The sequence below is a fragment of the Natator depressus genome, chromosome 2 (genome assembly GCF_965152275.1).
Source record: "Natator depressus isolate rNatDep1 chromosome 2, rNatDep2.hap1, whole genome shotgun sequence".
NCBI lineage: Eukaryota > Metazoa > Chordata > Testudines > Cheloniidae > Natator > Natator depressus.
In genome coordinates, this window is record NC_134235.1 from 184,087,597 (window position 1) to 184,111,090 (window position 23,494).

The following is a 23,494-nucleotide window of genomic DNA, read 5'->3' on the forward strand; positions in this document are numbered from 1 at the left end:
AGGGGTGGAAGGAGGGGGTCACGGCGAGGTGCCGCGGCGGCTCGCCGTTGCGGGAGGGGGCGGCTGGCCCGTGCGACGGCTGGTCTGTGTCCGTTCCGGTTTTTCGTATTCAGAGGCTGCTTAGAAGCCGCGTCTGACCGTTCCCTGTCGCGTGAGGTGGGGGAAGGGTCTTTCCGAGGGCGCGAGAGAGAGCTGAGCTAGCGCCAGGGCTCGGTCCTATTTCCTAACACCCCGCGCCCCGGTCTTGCTGGCTGAGGGGTTTTCAGAACTTCAGTCCCCCTCCCGTCACCCCCGCACTCTTCCCCCCCCCCCTTCTCTCCTAACGGTTTTTACCAGCCGTTTCCCCGCGTGAGCTGTGACAAGCACGAGTAACCCGTCCCCGTGCCAGCAGCCCTTGGGGGGGGGGGGGCGTTTCTGGTGTCGATATCCGGCGCGGGGTTGTTTTGGGGGCAGGGAGAGGTGCCCCTACACCAGCACGAGCTCCATTTTTGGCTCAACTGAGGGAGGCCCGTGCAGTGAGCTGAGCGGCTTTTCAAACCCTCTGCCCGGGGTCTCAGTGGCGTTTGAAATGTTGGCAGCCTGGAGGGCTTGTTTCCCAGACAGAAAGGCAAGAAATAACCACAGGAGGTGGGGAAATGGGGAGGCGCACAGAGTCCCTGGCGTGGGGGGCATACAGTGCACCTGGCCTGGGGAAGAATGAGGCAGAGTGGCATGTAATGGAGGGGTAGCCCCTGGAACAGGGGGAAAGGGAGAGAAGGGAGGACAACGATATGGGAGGCGAGGGGACCTGCAGGACCTATACAGAGCCCCTGGGGTGGGAGACATGGGAGAGATACAGAGCCCCTGGCATGGCGGAAGCGGTGAATAAGGGGACGCAGAACCCCTGACATAGATGGGAGGTGTTGGGGTGGGGGGTTGCAAGACGTTAAAAATCGAGAGCAATAGCACTAGGAGCTTGTGGGGGAGAACGGAGGGATTCAAGGAATTCAATCAAATTGGCTTACAGAAGCAATGAAGTGTGCCAGCCTCTAGCTAGTGCTGAACAAAAGTCTAAACATGTCTGAGGGCAGCCTGTTATGATGCATCCTAAACAGCTGCCTTGCTCAGGAGAGGTGGTGCATCCAAACCACAGTCTGGACTCATCAATTTTGATTGTAGTTTTTCAACTACTGGCCCACCTCCATGGAACAATGATTTTTCTGCGCAGGTTGGGGCAGATAGGGCAAGCATGACTGGGGGAGGGGGCTGGAGTATCTCAAGGGGGCAAAGGACAAGGAGACAGACCCTACTCTGAGCAGGGAGGAGGCCAACCATAGCCACTTGCAGGAGAGAGACTTTTTAGTTTGCACCTAGGTGGAAGGACAATGGTCAGCGTAAACAGTAAAATTCATACTGAATGTTTTCCTAAAAGATATGTGCTTGAAATTAGTCGGGGGAAGTTATGTGCTATGGCCTATGCTAGTCAAGAGGTCAGACTAGCTGATCACAATGGTCCATTCTAGTCTATGCATCTAAGAAATGTCACCAAAATAGATATGACTGTAATCCTGCAGCTGATTGCACTGTCTGCATCTTGGCTTCCATGCAGATACACAGTGGTGTTCTTCTGTGGTGTTCCACAGAGGTGCAGTGATCTAGCCTGGTGCAGACCATGATAGAGTTGAGGTCATACTGACTGTATAGCTCTCAAATACATAAATTCAACAAATTGATAAATAGAAAATTATTTAGACTTGAACTGCTTCTTGTAATCATAGTAGATGCAATTTTTTCTTACAAATATGAAATTCAAGTTGATAACATCCCTTTAAAATGGAAAATGCAAGCAGTTAGATAAATTGAGATATTGATTACTTACTGACGCTGGAGCTCCTATTGATCTCTAGGTGATGAAATACTATTAATTTCATAGGTTTTTTTTAAAATTTTGTTAATTGTCTTGTGCTATTTGATTTGCAATTTTTTTTGGCTGTGTTGCATATTAGTTTGAAAATTGCAAATGCTGCTTCATAAATTAATAATAACCTTGTAACAGACTGCTTCAATGTCATTGAGCAAATCAGAGCTGATCTACTGTAGCACCAGTACATTTGAGACTATTTTTCTCGTAGTGGCAGAATCATATTGATGTATCAAACATGCTCATTTTAAGTCTAGCACCTCTGCGTGCTGATGTCAATAACTTCTGCCATTAAAGTACAGACTTAGGCTTTGATCCTGCAATGAAATCTGTGCTGGCTTAGGGGGGCCTTAATGGTATTTATTATAGGGTGTTTATGACTGGTCATTTCACATAGTAGGTAAATGATTATAGGTTAGACTTGCTCTTGAATAATTAAATCATCATAGCTGTCTTCTGCTAGACGCAACACATCTCCATGTGAATGGAATTTAGAAGAAATATGTCAAAAGATGGTGACAGACTTGGGAGGATTTGGATACTTTATAGCACTGATTTTTAGTATATTTTTTTAAATGTTCAAGTAAAAATGAATCAGTTTAGCTTTTGCTACATTATTTGAAATTTCACATTGCTAATAAGTGTCAAAACTAAATGTGTGTATATTGCTATGCCTGCATATAGTGCTTTAAAGATATCTGAAATCTGTAATCACAGCTAAAATCTATGCTCCAATCCTGCAAACATGCATCTGCTTAATTTTATGCATGTCCCACTGAACTCAATAGGTTTATTCATATGCATAAAGTTAAACACAAGTGTTTGCACTGCAACATCAGGGCCTACATTATCTGTTCAAGAAACACTAAACCGAATATTCATCAAAGGAAAAGGTTCGCTGTATATCTTTTGCACGACAAACCTCAAAGTCATTTAAACATTTTTGTTTTATCTTTCCAATTTTAACTCCATTGATATCACTTGCAATACTTTTTTAATGATAGCCATAAATTGTTTTCCTTGACAGTTTGACGTATGTTTTTCCTTTTTAAAAAAAAAACAAAACAGGAGAATCACGTGATGCCACACTGCCCCTGTCAAATACACCAAGGTAAAAGACTATTTGCTAATTCTTGTATTAATTTCTCATATACTAACATTAAAGGGCTGTTTGGGGAAAGGCTGACATGTATATAACATGTTTGTTTCCATTCATCCCATCATTTGATAATGCAATTATCCCTCCCACTTTCAAATTTAGTTATTCCAACCACATTTTGCTCCTTTAAGCAAGTTCAGTTCTAACACTGCAATGCTAGTCTATAATCAGGTTTCAGAGTAGCAGCCGTGTTAGTCTGTATTCGCAAAAATAAAAGGAGTACTTGTGGCACCTTAGAGACTAACAAATTTATTTGAGCATAAGCTTTCGTGAGCTACAGCTCACTTCATCGGATGCATTCAGTGGAAAATACAGTGGGGAGATTTATATACCCAGAGAACATGAAACAATAGGTGTTATCATACACACTGTAAGGAGAGTGATCACTTAAGGTGAGCTAATACCATCAGGAGAGCGGGGGGGGGGGGGAGAAAACTTTTTGTAGTGATAATCAAGGTGGGCCATTTCCAGCAGTTGACAAGAACATCTGAGGAATAGTGCGGGGGGGGGGGGGGGGGGAATAAACATGGGGAAATAGTTTTACTTTATGTAATGACACATCCACTCCCAGTCTCTATTCAAGCCTAAGTTAATTGTATCCAGTTTGCAAATTAATTCCAATTCAGCAGTCTCTCACTGGAGTCTATTTTTGAAGTCTTTTTGTTGTAATATTGCGACTTTTAGGTCTGTAATAAAGTGACTGGAGAGACTGAAGTGTTCTCCGACTGGTTTATGAATGTTATAATTCTTGATGTCTGATTTGTGTCCATTTATTCTTTTACGTAGAGGCTGTCCAGTTTGACCAATGTACATGGCAGAGGGGCATTGCTGGCACATGATGGCATATATCACATTGGTAGATGTGCGGGTGAACGAGCCTCTGATAGTGTGGCTGATGTGATTAGGCCCTGTGATGGTGTCCCCTGAATAGATATGTGGACACAGTTGGCAAGGGGCTTTGTTGCAAGGATAGGTTCCTGGGTTAGTGTTTTTGTTGTGTGGTGTGTGGTTGCTGGTGAGTATTTGCTTCAGGTTGGGGGGCTGTCTGTAAGCAAGGACTGGCCTGTCTCCCAAAATCTGAGAGAGTGATGGGTTGTCCTTCAGGATAGGTTGTAGATCCTTGATGATGCGTTAGAGAGGTTTTAGTTGGGGGCTGAAGGTGATGGCTAGTGGTGTTCTGTTATTTTCTTTGTTGGGCCTGTCCTGTAGTAGGTGACTTCTGGGTACTCTTCTGGCTCTGTCAATCTGTTTCTTCACTTCAGCAGGTGGGTATTGTAGTTGTAAGAATGCTTGATAGAGATCTTGTAGGTGTTTGTCTCTGTCTGAGGGGTTGGAGCAAATGCGGTTGTATCTTAGAGCTTGGCTGTAGACAATGGATCATGTGGTGTGGTCTGGGTGAAAGCTGGAGGTAGGTAGGTAAGTATAGCAGTCAGTAGGTTTCCGATATAGGGTGGTGGTTATGTGACCATCGCTTATTAACACCGTAGTGTCCAGGAAGTGGATCTCTTGTGTGGACTGGTCCAGGCTGAGGTTGATGGTGGGATGGAAATTGTTGAAATCATGGTGGAATTCCTGAAGGGCTTCTTTTCCATGGGTCCAGATGATGAAGATGTCCTCAATGTAGCACAAGCAGAGTAGGGGCATTAGGGGACGAGAGCTGAGGAAGCGTTGTTCTAAGTCAGCCATAAAAATGTTGGCATACTGTGGGGCCATGCGGGTACCCATAGCAGTGCCTCTGGTTTGAAGGTATACATTGTCCCCAAATGTGAAATACTTATGGGTGAGGACAAAGTCACAAAGTTCAGCCACCTGGTTTGCCGTGACATTATTGGGGATACTGTTCCTGACGGCTTGTAGTCCATCTTTGTGTGGAATGTTGGTGTAGAGGGCTTCTGCATCCATAGTGGCCAGGATGGTGTTTTCAGGAAGATCACCGATGGATTGTAGTTTCCTCAGGAAGTCAGTGGTGTCTCGAAGATAGCTGGGAGTGCTGGTAGCGTAGGGCCTGAGGAGGGAGTCTACATAGCCAGACAATCCTGCTGTCAGGGTGCCAATGCCTGAGATGATGGGGTGTCCAGGATTTCCAGGTTTATGGATCTTGGGTAGCAGATGGAACTCCGACCTGGGGTTTTCTAGGGGTGTGTCTGTGCGGATTTGTTCTTGTGTTTTTTCAGGGAGTTTCTTGAGCAAATGGTGTAGTTTCTTTTGGTTACTCTCAGTGGGATCAGAGGGTAATGGCTTGTAGAAAGTGGTGTTGGAGAGCTGCCTAGCAGCCTCTTGTTCATATTCCGACCTATTCATGATGATGACAGCACCTCCTTTGTCAGCCTTTTTGATTATGATGTCAGAGTTGTTTCTGAGGCTGCGTATGGCATTGTGTTCTGCATGGCTGAGGTTATGGGGCAAGTGATGCTGCTTTTCCACAATTTCAGCCCGTGCACGTCGGCGGAAGCATTCTATGTTGAAGTCCAGTCTGTTGTTTCGACCTTCAGGAGGAGTCCACCCAGAATCCTTCTTATCAACTGCTGGAAATGGCCCACCTTGATTATCACTACAAAAGGTTCCCCTCTTACCGCCCCGCCCTCCCCCCCCCCCGCTCTTCTGCCGGTATTAGCTCATCTTAAGTGATCACTCTCCTTACAGTGTGTATGATAACACCCATTGTTTCATGTTCTCTGTGTATATAAATCTCCCTACTGTATTGTCCACTGAATGCATCCAATGAAGTGAGCTGTAGCTCACGAAAGCTTACGCTCAAATAAATTTGTTAGTCTCTAAGGTGCCACAAGTACTCCTAGTCTATAATCAGTTTCTAGAAAAAAATTGAAGAGTGAAGCGATTTACATATCCAGGTTTGAGGCTGTCATATCTGTTGACCCAAGAACAGGAATCTACTACCCTAATGTGTATTTTGTATTGCAGTATGTTAAACTTTCAGGGGATCCCTTTTAATATCATGAAATGGTCATATGCAAAACTGTATTTGGACTAATTTCTTGTGTACCCAGAAGGACATACCAGTTAAATGTATAATAGTGATTAGAACATAGGAATTGGCTTACTGGATCAGACTAATGGCCCATTCAGGCAACTATCCTGTTTCCTACAGTGGCCACCACCAAATGCTTCAGAGGAAGGTGCAGGAAACTTTGCATTAAACAGATATGGGACAATAAACCTCCTGCAGTAGGTCTCTTCCTAATCTCTTATAGAGATTATCTAGTTTAGTACAACTTCAGGGTAAACCTCTGCATGAGTTTCCCCACTCAGTCTGACTTCTCTAATTTCATATATTTTCTCAAATAACTGACAGAGCTGTGTTCAGACAACCTTATCTATAAATATTCCTTCATTAGTACTGAAGGTGATGCCATCAAGGTCTATGTGAGAGTACGACCCCCTTCAGAGGGAGCTGCATTAGCTGATGGGGATCAAGGCTTGTGCTTATCAGTTCTTTCATCAAACACTCTTCGTCTACATTCAAAGCCTGAGCCCAAGATCTTCACTTTTGATCATGTTGCAAATATGGACACAACCCAGGTAATGGCTTTAAAAACGGTTGACAAGCTCACTAAAATATGAAAAAAATGATGGCCATAACTATACAATATCTTTATCAATATCTGTTTCCCTGTTTTTTACAGTAACAAGTCTGGCAATGCTCAGTTATAGTTACGCTATCAAGGCAAATTCATTTTCCTCTCCACTGCTTTAAGAATTTCTCTTTTTAAAGTTTTCGTAAGAATTGCTCTTTGCATTTCTACAATGAGATTGATGGGAAATTGTGCTTAATGATAGATGGGATATTATGATCCTATAATATATGATGCTCCTAGAGAAGCATTCTGTATAAGCAAATTACCACTGAAGCCCATTGTTTTAGGCCTAACAATAATATATGACAATAGATGGGAGTAGTAGTTAGGTAATTTATCCTATTCCATAACATAGAGCAATTGATTCAGTACCATAACAAAGTTCACTTACATGTTTTGCAATCAGCATTAGTAAAGGGTTGTGTGGCCTACTGTTGGTGCATTTGCTTTGTTGTGGGAAGAAGGGGGTGGGGGGGAAGCCAGGTAGTCATTTGATGCATCTAGCCTGGCTATGTGTCATTTAATATATAAATACACAAAGTTCTGTATGTAACATTGTTTTATAATATATTTTCTTATACTGGGGAAGAAAGTCTTGTAGAAAGTCTTTTATGTTTTTGAAATCTTAATGCCAGCTTCCTTGTCCTTTTTCTCATCAGGAGTCAGTGTTTACAAGTGTAGCCAAAAACATTGTTGAATCTTGTATGAATGGTTACAATGGAACCATCTTTGCATAGTAAGCCATTTACATTTATTTAATATTAAACATGAGAGTTGTAAAAAATTACTTGCATCAATTAATAGCAACTGATTTAAGTATCAGGGTATAACTTCATGCTCTGGTGTATTTGTTTAAAAAAAAAAAGGCTGCCTTCTCACTTGATACAGCATCTCAAAGAGTGACATGGTGAAACTTTTTGATATTTACTTGTTGAAGAGTACTTAGCCTCAGAAATGCATATTTAGAAATTATCTGATGCAGTGTGGTTGTAATTGTGTTGGTCTTAGGATATTAGGGCGGTTAAGGTAATATCTTTTATTGGACCAACTTCTGTTGGTGAGAGAGAGAAGCTTTCAAGCTTACACACAGTTTCTTCTCTAATACCCTGGGACCAACATGGCTACAACACTACTTACAACAATGGTAGACTTCAAGTTGACTGTGCGTTGTTACATCTTCAGCTTATGAGAAATGATTTGTCCATGTCAAACTACCAATTTGAATGAAAGATGCAGATCAATGAGGGATGTCACTGCTAGAATAAATTTTGCTTATTTTGAACTTTTGTTTGTTTTCTTTTTCTTTAGTGGCCAAACTGGGTCAGGGAAAACTTTTACTATGATGGGTAAGTGTATAAAAGACTCATTTATAATTGTAAGATTTTTTTCTCAATAGTAGTTTTGAGATGTGGTTTAGTTTTAAAACTTTTTTTTTATGCTCTGTAAATTGTGATTTGGTTTTACATTCATCTGCAGGTAATTTTTTAATCTTATTGTTTTTGGGATTGGATAGCACTCTTAGTGCAGTTTCTGTTTTTCTCACAACATTCCCAGAGAATGGGGATGGATACCATCTTGCCCTCTTTTCTTTGAGATGAAAAAGTCCGTTCCCTATTTTCCAGCTGAAGTAAATAGCCCAATGAAATCAAATGTTTGTAGTCAAGTTGTTTTACAAAATTCTAAAAGCATCTTTTTAGTTTCCCCTTTTTGGTTCCCAACCCCTCAATTTCTGGAAAAATATTCTGGTAGGCACCTCTTTTCTATGTTAAATAAATAGAGAGAGAGAGAGAGACGTTTTCAAAAAGGCTACCTTCCCAATCTGGAATTAAAGGTCCATCTGTATTTAAAAGGAGTTTACATTATTCTTGTGCTGTTCATAGCACTGGTAATTTTAAATACAACAGGTTTCAGAGTAGCAGCCGTGTTAGTCTGTATTCACAAAAAGAAAAGGAGTACTTGTGGCACCTTAGAGACTAACAAATTTATATGAGCATAAGCTTTCGTGAGCTACAGCTCACTTCATCGGTTGCAGCTGACGAAAGCTTATGCTCTAATAAATTTGTTAGTCTCTAAGGTGCCACAAGTACTCCTTTTCTTTTTTAAATACAACAGTTAGTCAGTCTCCCTTTTTACTTTTAAAGAGGAACAGTTGCCAAAACACCCGACTGAAGGGAGTGCGTGGCTCTGGGACTTGCTAAGAATTGGATGAACAAAGCAATTGAATTACTCTCAATCCTTGAAGTGGTCCCTCCAAACCACGGTTGAGGCAGGCACATTGGTGGGAAGTTTGTACTGCTACTTCTTGGTCTTTGTATGCACCTATTCTGTGAATAAATAGACTTTAGTATCCAGAGCTGTAAATCTCTCGGCCTTTCACAGGCACTAATTTAATTTAGATCTTTTTAAATGTAAGTTGACAAAGCAAAATCAACTGATTATTCAAGAAATAGCTTGATTTCTTCTTTCTTTGTTTTGCCGTGAATGATTGGCTAAAAGATTGGTAGTTGCAGTTTTGTATAATGGTATATGAGAGTGCCAACCAACTGCTGTTATTGAATAGCATTTCTTAATTAAACCTACTAAATTTTATTTTTAATTAAATCTCTTTAGGGCCATCTGACTCTGATAATTTCACACATAACCTGAGAGGAGTTATTCCTCGGAGCTTTGAATATCTCTTTTTTCTAATTGAACGTGAAAAAGAAAAGGTAAAACTTTTATATTATTGAGGTCACAGGAATGTCTTGTTTATGAAGTAGCTGAATAAGTTACATTTTGATTAGTGCTCAAGTTTCTTGTGTTATGGCTGTCTTGCATCTACCCTACCATTTTACATTTATTATAGTATCCTTTGTATATTGATAGCTACAAGTGCCAAAAGAAAGATTTAAATTTCTATACTGAAAGTAGCTATCTTTCTAGGTAAAAAAAATTGCCCTTTGGGCACCATAAATGGTGTTAAGGTACAATATATATCAATAATAACTTTATACCTTTATGAAGGAAATGAAACAAACCCCTGCCATACTGTGTTAGAGACCAGCTCTCATAAAAGCTATACATCTATAGTAGAAGTTTTCATGTTTTACAGGCTGGTACTGGTAAGAGTTTTCTCTGCAAGTGCTCGTTTATTGAAATCTACAACGAACAGATATTTGACTTGCTGGATTCTGCTTCAGCTGGTCTCTTTCTCAGGGAACATATCAAGAAGGGAGTCTTTGTCGTTGGTGCTGTGGAGCAGGTGTTAACCTCTGCTGCTGAAGCATATCAGGTAGTCTGTTTCATGCTGTTTGATATCTGGACATTGCTCTCTCAGCAACATTGTACAATATTAGCTCTAGCAAAAATTAAAGTGCGTAAAAATAAAATGCTGATTTCTATTTCTACAAAGTATTTTTCAAAAGATAATCTATAAACAGAGAAATATTTGGTGTGTTCTAACTTTTCTCCAAAGCATGCATGTTCCACATCAGTCGTTGGTGAATGTTAGAGATTATGAAAGTTGTAAGGTTTGGGGAGTATAAAAATGCACTGATGTTAATCTTCTGCTGATGTTTGCAGTGGACCTCAGTGGTATAGTAGCAGGTTTTTGTCCCACTACACTGTTGTTCCAGATATCCTTCACACTGTACATCCAGGTGTTGAGTAAGCCTTACTCTTCTAATGATCACAGCACATGGCTTGTCTGGTTTTAAAAAGTTTTATTTGTACAATGTTAACATATTTGTATAAACACATAAAAAGGGGAAATAGAACTTTTGGAAAACAAAAGGACATTTTATATAGCAAAGACTTGGAAAGTCGTATCAGTGAGTTGGCAGTTAAAATGTAGCATAGCAATTTTTAAACTAAAGAAATTGTAAAACATGGAATTGGGTTGACAAGAGTAAAGGGAAGTGAATATTTAATTATTTCTAAACCAAAAAGCTAATGTTCAAATCATAAACATTGTGATACTCAATAGGATTTCTAACTGTATTAAATTTTTATATGAAGATATTCTGGTGCTAAAAGTCAGTGGTTGTAATGGTTTATTGAAAGGCCTCATACTGGAATATGTTTACTCTCTGCTTCACCCATTGTATCTGAGTGTTGGGATCACTCTGAAATATGCTAGATGGTGCTATTTGGTGTCTCTTCTTGCTGCTAAGGTGTTAACTATGGGCTGGAGAAATCGCCGTGTAGCATCTACCTCAATGAATAGAGAATCCTCAAGATCGCATGCGGTCTTCACTATTACTGTAGATTCAATGGAGAAGAACAGTGAAGTTGTTAACATCCGATCCTCCCAGCTGAACTTGGTGGATTTGGCAGGGTCTGAGAGACAAAAAGATACCCATACTGAAGGAGTCAGGTTAAAGGTTGGTGCTACATATCTGTGATTACTTTCTTTTTCTCTTCAATTAAAGATTTTTTTTAAAAAACACCTTGTTTTAATCAGGACAGTTGTCTTCTCACTTTCAGTCTCTTGTATGTTTTAGGAGGCAGGTAACATAAACCGGTCATTAAGCTGCCTGGGCCAAGTGATCACAGCGCTTGTTGATGTGGGTAATGGAAAACAAAGACACATTTGCTACAGGGACTCCAAGCTCACTTTTCTACTACGGGTAACATATAATGTTTAGTTTTCATGTAATATTTTTAAAAAGAAAAAAACATTGATATTTACACTGAGAAGAGAAAAACTGAGCTCAGTTCAGTAAAATTGGGCTGCTTGTTTTCACTGTTGTGAACGCTTCCTGGAAAATCAATTTCTACGTGTCATAGGATTTCAGAATTATTATCCTTTTGTCTGTAGTAAGGTTTTAGGATGAATTGTAAGGATCTGAAAAACACAGAGTTTTCAGTTTCTCCCTTTGCTCAAAGTTTTTTTTTTTTTGAAGAAGGAAAAAGAGAAACTTTGAAAAAGATATTGATAATATCCAGACAACAGAAAGATATTATACTCTGTTGCTGTTACAATGAATGTCTTCAGTTACCTGTGCTTTTATTTTATTTTGTGTGTGTGTGTGTGTATAATGTATACTAATCTTATTTTAATGAGAGTGGAGGACAAGCTCTATTCCCGTGCGTTATGGAAAAGCCTATATATCACATAAGTGTAATAGTCACTGACTTGAAATGCTTCTAACCTTAAAGGTTTTATATGTCCTCAAAGTAGCGACAAAAAATGTTAGCAGGATGTAGCTGGTATTAGCGACTGATAATACTCATCTTCTAATCTTCAGGAAGTTTCTCATTGTATGAAGGCCTCTTAAACTGCAAAGTGATTATGACGATTGAGTGAATTTTAATGTTCTCTGCTGAATACCATCACTAACCAGAATGCATCATTCTGTGACATCTAATACCAAGTCTGATTGCAATCCGTGATAGTATTAGTGATGTCACAGGCATATGTTTCCTATTCCATTATGACAGCACTCTACCCATTCCTTTTCCAAACACTTTTTCCACGCAATCTGTTGGTCTTTATCCTCTATTTTAAAGAATTTCTCTCTCTCTCTCTCTTTCATATAAGTATAAAAAGTTGAAATTCTGTCTCTGTCCATTTTCTTGTACCCCCCTCTTATAAAGAGATCCTCCACCCAGGTCCTTACCCCCAAACAGAACACCATTGACGTTTGTGAGTCTTCTTGCAGGGCTGGGGTCTTAGACTGTAAGTGCCTTAAGTGATACCTTAGCTATTATATCTGTACAGATATAAGTGCACCGTCAGCACTCAGTAAATAATACTGACATATCTAAAGATCTATATCTAACAGTGAGAAGTTAGTTGTCTCTTTGATCAGTCAGTTTCCAGCCTGTCTGCTAAGACTACCAACAAGTGTCTGTGTGAGTGATTTTTGTGATACTGATGCTTATCCAGTAGAAAATGGAGCCAGGTAATCAACATATTTCACATAGGTAGCCAAATGGCTGGCCTTCAAGTTGGTAATAACTTTCAATTGCTATTGACCAGAGTTCTAAAGTGAAAGATTTGATATCTCATTACAGATTTCCTCAGTTGCCTTTTGCCAATGATAGCACACTGCCCAGTTCCAAATTCCTGAAATGATCCTCATTTAATTACAAATCCCTTCACAATATAACAAGATAAGGTTCTTGAAACTAAACTCTTATATATAATTAAGGTTGTGTCCTCCTTTCATAACCAGCTTTGAAATAAAGCTTCAAAAACGAATGTAGAGATTTGTCAAGTAAACCCATTCTAGTCTAAAATTACATACAAAACAACTTGTGAAAGAAGTATTAATTTCTAGCTCTAACCAAAAACCTTCAACTTAAGAAGAAAAGGAGTACTTGTGGCACCTTAGAGACTAACAAATTTATTTGCGCATAAGCTTTCGTGAGCTACAGCTCACTTCATCGGATGCATTCTCACTTCATCGGATGCATTCAGTGGAATGCATCCGATGAAGTGAGCTGTAGCTCACGAAAGCTTATGCTCAAATAAATTTGTTAGTCTCTAAGGTGCCACAAGAACTCCTTTTCTTTTTGCGAATACAGACTAACATGGCTGCTACTCTGAAACCTTCAACTTAAGCCGATTTTCATATTTTTCAAACAGGATTCTCTTGGAGGTAATGCAAAAACATGCATAATTGCAAATGTTCATCCTGGATCTAGATGTTTTGGTGAAACTCTGTCCACCCTTAATTTTGCTCAACGAGCAAAGTTGATTAAAAACAAGGTAAAAAATTATTTACTATCTTTACTATCATGACTTAAACAAATACAATATTTTGTCATTTATATAATATGTTTAAATGTGAACCAATTCATTTTAAGAAACGTTTTTGTTTACTATGGTTAACTCAAATGAAAATCATATTGAAAAAAGAAATTTGCTTGCTTGGGTTTAGAATAACAAAAACTAACTATTTTTAAAAAATGGAATTTACTTTTCACTATTTCTGCAGTTTATACTTTATTCAGCATGAACAATGGAAACACATACTATTTGCACTCACTTGTTTTTCATGTTCTATTTGTTCTTTGAATCTGCAGCATTCCATGGAAATGTGTAAATTCAAACAAAGCTTTAATTAAATGCTTTCATGATTATTTTAAAGCTTTGTAATGCTGTTTTTCCTACCTAAATTTTGGATCTAAACAGCATGCCATTACCTGCTTAAATGTAGGGTAACTCTTAAGTTCTTTCTGTATCTTGAGCGGGCTTGAATGTATATTGGCTTCTGATTTTGCAGCTATGTAGTCTGTTATATGCTGTTTGCCTTTGTTCAGCCTAAAATTTTCAGGATTAAATTCTAGTTCAGCAAACTGTAGACTAAATTTTCAAGTGTCCATGATTTTCAGATATTAAGAAACTATTGAAGTTGAAGATATTAGAAAAATAAATTGAGCTCTCTCCTGTTTCCAAAGATTCTTCTCTTTTAAAATGGATAGCCATATAAGCAGTTATCTACTGCTTTTCAATATTTGATTCTAATTACCTTGAGAATAGATTGTTTCTGATGTTACTTCATATTAAAAATGTAATCTTATTCTTTGCTTTCAAAATTCCTACAAAAGGCTGTGATAAATGAAGACACCCAAGGGAATGTGAGCCAGCTCCAAGCTGAAGTGAAGAAATTGAAAGAGCAGCTTGCTCAACTTACTTTAGGGCAGTCTACTCAAGATCTTTCTATTTCAAGAGGTAGGAGTGTTATACCAATAAAATAGAAACCAGCACGATCTTATTAAAGGTGTCAAGGTTCCTCCCCCACTCTGAACTCTAGGGTACAGATGTGGGGACCTGCATGAAAAACCTCCTAAGCTTATCTTTACCAGCTTAGGTCAAAACTTCCCCAAGGTACGAAATATTCCACCCTTTTGTCCTTGGATTGGCCGCTACCACCACCAAACAAATACTGGTTACTGGGGAAGAGCTGTTTGGACACGTCTTTCCCCCCAAAATACTTCCCAAAAACCTTGCACCCTACTTCCTGGACAAGGTTTGGTAAAAAGCCTCACCAATTTGCCTAGGTGACTACAGACCCAGACCCTTGGATCTTAAGAACAATGAACAATCCTCCCAACACTTGCACCCTCCCTTTCCTGGGAAATGTTGGATAAAAAGCCTCACCAATTTGCATAGGTGACCACAGACCCAAACCCCTGGATCTGAGAACAATGAAAAAGCATTCAGTTTTCTTACAAGAAGACTTTTAATAAAAATAGAATTAGAAATAAGAAATCCCCCCTGTAAAATCAGGATGGTAAATACCTTACAGGGTAATTAGATTCAAAACATAGAGAACCCCTCTAGGCAAAAACCTTAAGTTACAAAAAAGATACACAGACAGAAATAGTTATTCTATTCAGCACAATTCTTTTCTCAGCCATTTAAAGAAATCATAATCTAACACATACCTAGCTAGATTACTTACTAAAAGTTCTAAGGCTTCATTCCTGGTCTATCCCCGGCAAAGACAAAATGTAGACAGACCCACAAACCCTTTGTTTCTCTCCCTCCTACCAGCTTTTGAAAGTATCTTGTCTCCTCATTGGTCATTTTGGTCAGGTGCCAGCGAGGTTACCTTTAGCTTCTTAACCCTTTACAGGTGAGAGGAGATTTCCTCTGGCCAGGAGGGATTTTAAAGGGGTTTACCCTTCCCTTTCTATTTATGACAAAAGGGGAAAAGGCAAAATGCCACATTTATTGTGAATACAGAAAGAATCATAGTAAGCAGTTAGTTATAGCTATAACATTCCATTCAATTTCATATTTATTCACACATTCATACACACACACAGGTTCTGCAAGGTTGTTATCATAGTTACCAGCCTTAGAGTTGCTCATGCCAAGCCACTGGCCAGGTGGCCTGGACATGAGGAGGGAGCAGGGCCTTGTCAGATGCTCATCTGATGCTCCTGGAAGTTGGTTTGCAGAATCAGACCCCAAAGTTCTCACTTTCTAGAGTCCATTTTTATAGGAATTTCTTCCTATGCCAGTCTATGGGAATTGTTTCATCATGCTGTTGCTGAATCAATCAGCAGATGTACTAACACAATTAGCAGCTTGCAAGTTTCACACACAGAGGGAGAGAAACAGTACCAAAAACCAAGAGACCTCTTAATTAGTAATACCCTGGAATTTAAACAATGGGGAATCAAACTCATTTGTGATTTTTAATACAGAACTTCTTTAATATGATCCAACAGGAGAAACAAAAAGAATAGAAAGCTCCTGCATTCTAGAGCAAAAGGAGATTTTTAAACTGTTCTGTTATTGACTTGCTGAACAAATAGCACTACTTAGTTTTGTATGCCTTAAGGATTATATTTTGCTTAGGCACAACATACTATTTTACACAAATATAATAAGCAAATGTGTCTAATTTTGCAGGAACCTGTGTTAACTAATGATCATTTTGTTTTCATTTTACTCTTACCATACTGTGAACATTAGGCAAAACTTCTATTAGTTTGATTTTTGCTGTTAATGCCTAGAATTTTCTTCCAGCTTCTAGTTCATAAAGGTGTTGGAAATAAAGCCCTTGAGATAAACCAAAACATTTGTTTATGATTGTCAGTGTGGCGGGGTTCTGTTTTTTCTCATTAGACAAGTTGTTGCACAAGCTTGTTGATTCTGGCTTCCTTTTACTCCAGTTTTTTTGATTTCTCAATGTAATTCCAGGAAAAAATATTTTGTGGGGATGAAAATAAAAAGTTAGTCTTATATACAATGCAGTAGAGAATAAAGTTAATGGAATTTTTATTACTCTTCAAACTTTACTTGTAGCTTTTCACTGAACTGTTGTATCTCCTGCACAGATCCCGATATAGTTTCCCACTAAGTGTAGTTCCCTGACTGCAATATGCTGCCCCAGAGTATTTTATTACTATGGTAGCAATCTTGGCTTTGTAATTCTCTTATTGTGTTCCTGTACCAATTGTGGTCTGATCTTCCCAAGACACAAGGGATTTCAATCCAGCACCAGGAGTTGTTGCATTTAAAAGACTTGGCTAATATTAAACATCCTTGCTCCGTTTTTTGCAAGGGGAAAAAAAAAATCGCACATCTGCTGCTATGCACAGGATCAGAGTTTAAATCATAAAAATATGCGAGAATGGTTAACGTGATATTAAATCAGTCACTCATGCTATCATGTCTAGATATAGGCAGAAATCTTAACAATTTCATATTACATCTGTTGCAATTGCTTGGAATCTGCAAAAACTAAAGGATGATGTTTTAAATCTGTTAAAAATTATCTTATACATTTTAAGAAAAGAAAAATCTTGTCTGAAAACTGACACGATAGACGTAATCTGAGCAATTAAGAATCTTGGCACACATTTTGAGTTGTAGAAATAAAGATATGGAGTATCATTATCAGTTGATTGTAAAACAGTGGCATTTGAAAATATATATGTTAACTAGAAATTATTTTGATGAATTGATTTCTTGAGGGGGTCTGAAACTATTCATCAAATTTGAAAAATAGCTTCAGTTGAAAAAAGCCATATGTTTCAACTTTTTCATTTTGAAATGTTTTCAGTTTGAAACAGCATTTTGACTTAAAATTTGTCCAGTTTAAAAAAAAAAAAAAAAACACACACACAAACAAGGGTGAAAACACCTGAAATGGCCAAAATGACATGAGAAACGCAAAAAAGATTGTTTCAAATTGATCAAAATGTTTTGCCTTAACTTGAAACGAATCAAAAAACTGAAAAGAGGGGGAAAAATATATTTTTGAATTAACTCAAAACATTCTGGTTGACTTGAAACAAACTCAAAAAGATTTTTTTTTTTTTTTAATTTGAAGAAAAGATTGTTAAATTGTTTGAGTCAAACTGGAATATTTTTACATTATTTGGTTCTACCCCTAAGCTGAAAAATCAATTATTCACTCAGCTCTAATCATAATGGGATAGTTATTTTGCCCTTTAGATATTATGTGATTAGTATCCCATAAATATCTATAATAGTCCACTTTATTATGAACAGAATGTAATATTAATGCCAATTTCATGTTATAAAATTCTAAAAAAGCATCTGAAGCTAATTCCATATTTTGCATACTTCCTTTGCTGAACACATGAATTTAAAAAAAAAAAAAAAAAAGCTAAATTCAAAATGCCTTTACTCATTAGGTACAACTTTGTATGTCAACTATAATTGAGTGAATAAAGTTTTATATCTCATAAATTGACAGACCCTAATAGTATCATTAGAGGATGTTCTATAACTATAATGTAAATATGCCCATACATATATGTTCAACAAATTATTCTGGGAAAAATGAAGTGTTGGAAATACTCTGTAAATATGGTTGTTAAACATGAAGGAAAACTTAAATAATTTGTATCTTAATAAATATGGTGATTCATTCTTTAACTTTCTATTAAGCTGCTCTTGGACAAGGTCAGGAAAATACAAATTACATGAACTACTTTCTTGAGGCAATGCTGTTCTTGGAGAAGTCTGAAAGTGAAAAGAAGGTAAGAATTCACTGCCTTTTCTCTAGTATGTCCTGCTTATTTTTTGATTAAAGCTAAGGATGAGTAAACCTACTGAAGCCCCACTACAGTTGAGATTGTCCTGCTTTGTTAAATAAATTCTGTTTACAAAGACAGCAAAGTGTAGTTACCAGAAGGAGAGATTATACACTAGTAGAATTGTGAATTTTTAAGGTAATGTCCAAGTTTGATAAAGAAAAAATATAAGAAAACTTTGATTAATAATCGGATTGTGCCCCATAATGAGTTGATTTTTTTAAAAAAAGTCACAAGGTCACTTTCGCTTACAAAAATATGAATGGGATAATAAAATGTTTTAATTTTGCACATAAAATATTGTTATAGGTAGTATGGTATAACTTGTTTAAGTTTGTGATAAATATATCTATTTGGAGATTGCCATTGTCCTTTTTTTCCCCACTACTAAATGAGTACATTTATTTTTTTTAAGACTTTGTTAGAAAAAGTTGCTCAACTAGAAGATCTTTGTGGCAAAAAGGAGAAATTCATTCAGTCCAGTAAAATGATAGTTAAATTCCGGGAGGACCATATAGTTCGCCTGGAGAGATTACACAAAGAGGCTCGTGGCAGTTTAGTGCCCAAAGAACAGGATGATCTCATCAGTGAACTGAGGGAGGAATTGCGGACAGTGAAAGAACAGGTAAATATTTTTACTTATTGTTCCATTCCAAAACAATCTGATGAAGCTAATGAACAACACAAAAAGAAAGAACTTCTTTATTGTTTAAAGATAATGAAACAACTGACCTTGATCACTGATGGTATTTAGTTGAAAGGTATCATGAGCACAATCTACCCCAGGGATCGGCAACCTTTGGCACGCGGCCCGTCAGGGAAATCCGCTGGCAGGCCCAGACGGTTTGTTTACCTGCAGCGTCCACAGGTTCGGCCGATCGCAGCTCTCACTGGCCGCGGTTTGCCATTCCAGGCCAATGGGGGCTGTGGGAAGTGGCGCAGGCCGGGCTGCATGCCAAAGATTGCCAATCCCTGATCTACCCAGTACTCTAAACTGTGAAATTACTGTACTTAATGCTATTTGGTTTAAATCACTGATAGGCTTCCTGATGTTAAGGAACGCTCTTATCACTGCAGTTAGGAAACTCAGCCCTGTTTTAAAAAAGAACAAAAAGACAGACTACTTTAATAATTCTGTAGTTGAGCCTACATATTCTAGGCTAAATTGTGATCCTAATGTTTCTAGAGGAAGAAGTTTATATGTAATGATCAGGATTAAAATTATGTCCCTCCTGCAATACACCTCTATCCTGATATAACACGAATTCGGCTATAACGTGGTAAAGCAGTGCTCGGGGGGGGGGCTGTGCGCTCCGGTGGGTCAGTGTGTCTGGCTCCGATGCGCCGCGCTGACCGGCATGTTAAGGGTGCTGGGCCAGGGCCGAGGGGTTGGATAAGGGGCAGAGGGTCTCGGGGGGGGGGGGGGGCAGTCAGGGAGCAGGGGGGGTTGGATGGTTCAGAGGTTCTGGGGGCGGAGCGGTCAGGGGACGGGGGTATGGATGGGGGCGGGGCAGTTAGGGGACAGAGAGCAGGGGGCGGTTGGATGGGTCAGGGGTTCTGAGGGGTTAGTCGGGGCGGGAAGTGACTATTAATAATGGAAATGCTCGAGGCCAAAGCAAGTTTGATATAAAGCAGTTTCTCCTATAACGTGGTAAGATTTTTTGGCTCCCGAGGACCGCGTGATATCGGGATAGAGGTGTACTACAGAATGTTTAAAATTTGAATTTATTGATTAATTCCTTGATCATTACTTACTCATGTATACACATTTTGAGAGTAAATTCCAGTGAAGTAATAAAACCAGTTTCCAGCTCTTTAAGAAATCTGAACAGTCCTCCTTGGTTTAGGGAAGCCCTCTTTTTCTTTTCCTTTACAATTTAATGCTTGTGAAAGGTGACAGATTGGCAGCCTTGTATACTGAATCCTCCGTGAAATAGCCTTTTTTTTGTAAACTACTTTGCTTTTTTGCAACACTTCAACAAATATCCGTATGTCACATATGCACAGATGGAACAACACCCACGAATTGCTAAGTATGCCATGGAGAATCACAGCCTCAGAGAGGAGAACAAACGACTTCGTTCCTTACAGTCAGTGAAAAGGGCTGAAGAACTTGATGCTCAGACCATTGCAGAACTAGAAAAAGCTTTCTTGGAGGCTTCAGCCACAGAGAAAAATAATGGAGGTAAAAATACACTATGACATATTCCTTTCATAAGCTAATACTCATTTTTAAAATGTAATAATTAGTCTATTTTTGAGAAATCCTAAGTATTTTCATTAGCACTTAAAGTATTTTAAGTGGCAGTGCTTCTAATGATCATATGAATTTGATGGTTTAACATTCTTCTTTATTAAATTCATATTTTAACATATTTTTAAAATGAAAAACCTACGATGTTACATAAGCAATGTTTGTCTAAACATAATACAAAATGCACACGTCTCAATGTGAAACACTTTTGCAAAACTTATATTTTAATTGTTAAACTTTTCATCAATTTAATCTACCACATGGTAGTGTTAAAAACATTCTTTAAAAGTGCCCTTCTTCAGTGCATGTGATAATACTGTATAGTAGTTTGCAATACATATTCGTTTTCTATTTCATCCTTTTTTGTGATGCAAAAAAATTTGGCAATGGTTAAACCACTAGTGTGCTGCAACCATTGTCTGTCATACTGACCAATGTTGTCTAACTGTTTCCCTGTTCTTCCCGATGAGTCTGAGTGTATCCATCTGTTGTCTCGTTCTTTATGTTTAGGTTGCAAGCTCTTTGGAGCAGGAACAGTCTTTCTCTTCTCTTTTTGCACAGCACCTAACACAGTGGGATTGTGCTTCATGACTAGCTGTTACAGTAATACAAATAATAAAAATAATTACATAATCCACATGAACATAAGCACTATTGTTCGTGTCCAGTTGGCTTAGTCTGAGTTGCTGAAATGTTCAAAAAATTGTTCTTATTTTGTTGATAGAGCTTATTATGATTGTGAGTTCAGGATTATATCAGAGGATATCTGTTGTTTGTTTCTTAGGTCATCAGTTGTATTCCACCACTACATCAACAGAAAGCAATTCACTGGTATCTTTTGAAAGGTTGAAAGCACGCCTGCTGCATACTCAGAGTGAACTGGAAAGTTCAAAACAAGAATATGAAGAATTTAAAGAACTAACTAAGTGAGAGGAAACAATGTAGAAATGTTTTAAACTAATATTCTTCTGAAAAATATATTTTTCTAGGATAGACCTGTATTTATATTCTTTTATGGTCAAATCCTGGACCCAGAATACAACCCAAGTAAATTTGTCTTCTAGAGAGAGTCAGAGTGAGGGGAGAAAGGGAAAACATAATCCTCCCCATATCATCACAGTCTATTGAGCAACAGTTTACAGACATCACATCAGTCTTGTATATTTGGAGATCGACTTACCCTGCTCCTGCTTCTTCACATTAGGATGTAGGTAGTCCCTGCAGAGCAGATCTTTATGGTGTGCAGTCTCCCCAAATCCTGATCTGTATAGTAGAAGTCCACTTGGCTACAAAGGGAGGGCTGAATCCATTGTGTTTTACTTTTTCATGATTTTGCCCTGAGCCCCAGCAGATGCCTCCCGCAGGGCTGAAGTCCCTAGCCCCACCACCCTGTCACAGGGCAGAAGCCCCGAGTTCCCCTCCCTCCAGTCTGGTAGGCGGAGAATGGGGAGGGGGCAGAGAGGCACCATGAAGGAACCTACATTTAAAAAACCCATATATTAAAGCTTAAATAGTTTTACCCACAAACTTAATGGTTCAGCAAATATGTTGGACACCAGTTTCTACTCTGTCCTGAGCAGCAGTAAGCTGAGATCCTGCTCCCATGGATGCTTATGAAGTTTTGTTATTGACTCTGAGATCATCCACTTCCCATTCTGGTGATAACACGAAACACAAACAATCCATGCTTCCACAAGACTCTTGACACTGCAGTGATGTGAATGATGCCAGCTATCACACTACTGACATACAAAACAGCTAAATATTATACAGTGAAAGATCTTCCCAAATTTCCACTTACCTTTAATAACATTCTTAAGTATTTATTTTAACAAGTCAAAGTAATCTTAATAATACTTGGAAAAAATGTTTAGAGGTTTTTATTAATCTTGTTGCACTTCAGTTCAGGTTTCTGATTCACATGTAACTGTGGATAACATCATTAATGCTTAAAGTTTTGGTATGGGTGATGTGATCTGTTCTTTAGAGGAAACAAAAAGCTCTGAACTCAGGTGTTGCTGGATAAAGGAGGAAGCAATTTTTCCATTTTAAGGCTGTGTTTAAGTGTGCATATATTTTTTTAATTATGTGATCACAAAGCAGCTTTTAATAGCTCTTTTAATGGGGTCCCCACTGATCCTATAAATAGCATAATCTCAAAATTGAAATATTTTGATGGCTTGGATGAAAGTGTCTGGAATTGTTTTTCAGTGTGACAATTACACAGCACCTTACTGTCAGACTAATGATAGAGTGCATGATGACTTTTGGGCTTTGAGGTAAAATCTTATGTCTAAACAGGAAAAGGCATCTGGAAATGGAGTCAGAACTTCAATCCCTTCAGAAAGCAAACCAGCATCTTGAAAATATTTTGGAGGCAACCAAGGCACACAAACGTCATGAAGTCTCTCAATTGAATAAAATGCACAGAGAAACTATTAAGGTACAGGAATATGTTAAAGAGAGGTTGTAAATACAGCAGTATATAGTTACATATGAGTTGGATGAAACAAAAGATTTCTTTAGTAAAAATCAGAGTGTAAGATACTTAGCCTGACAAGTTTTCCAGTATATAAACTCGCTATATGATTAAAGTGATATCTTCATTTCTATCTCTTGTTCTGAAATACTTCCTGATGCACTACTGCTTGTAACTGAGTTGCAAATCAGAAAAACATGCCGTTGTGTGGAATGTAATTGACCACCTTTGACCATTTTACTTTATCCTGTATTTTGTTTATAGAATTATGAAATGTGTTACACTATAATTAAGGCTACAATTTTGTCACGGAAGTCATGGATCCTGTGACTTCCAAAGACCTTCGTGACTTCAGGCGGCTGGAAGCTGAAGGGTCCCGCCACCACCCGCAGCGTCCAGGAGCTGCGGGGTTCCCCTGCCACCTGAGGCCCCTGGATCTCCCTAGCGGCAGGGGGAACTCCACAGCTCCTCTCTACCGCAGGTGCCGGGGGGACCCTTCAGCTTCCAGCTGCCACAGGCGGAAGAGGACCCCACAGCTCTGAGTCGTGGGGTGAAGGAGGACCCTGGAGCTCCAAGCCCCCATTGTGGTGGGGGCCCC

The 23,494-nt window shown here is 38.7% G+C and overlaps 1 protein-coding gene across 1 annotated transcript in view; it reads left to right on the forward strand.

Annotated features, from left to right (window-relative positions):
• Window positions 1-2,567: 2,567 nt before the first annotated feature.
• KIF15 (kinesin family member 15) overlaps window positions 2,568-23,494 on the forward strand; it is a 54,688-nt gene continuing 33,761 nt past the window's right edge. The window contains exons 1-15 of the mRNA XM_074945517.1: window positions 2,568-3,011; window positions 6,416-6,599; window positions 7,315-7,391; window positions 7,964-8,001; window positions 9,266-9,363; window positions 9,747-9,926; window positions 10,807-11,016; window positions 11,137-11,262; window positions 13,227-13,349; window positions 14,192-14,315; window positions 18,018-18,109; window positions 18,579-18,788; window positions 20,171-20,348; window positions 21,202-21,343; window positions 22,719-22,860. Of these exons, the coding sequence (XP_074801618.1) occupies window positions 6,585-6,599; window positions 7,315-7,391; window positions 7,964-8,001; window positions 9,266-9,363; window positions 9,747-9,926; window positions 10,807-11,016; window positions 11,137-11,262; window positions 13,227-13,349; window positions 14,192-14,315; window positions 18,018-18,109; window positions 18,579-18,788; window positions 20,171-20,348; window positions 21,202-21,343; window positions 22,719-22,860 (1,755 nt within the window). The 5' untranslated portion in view covers window positions 2,568-3,011; window positions 6,416-6,584. The remainder of the gene's footprint in view (window positions 3,012-6,415; window positions 6,600-7,314; window positions 7,392-7,963; window positions 8,002-9,265; window positions 9,364-9,746; window positions 9,927-10,806; window positions 11,017-11,136; window positions 11,263-13,226; window positions 13,350-14,191; window positions 14,316-18,017; window positions 18,110-18,578; window positions 18,789-20,170; window positions 20,349-21,201; window positions 21,344-22,718; window positions 22,861-23,494) is intronic.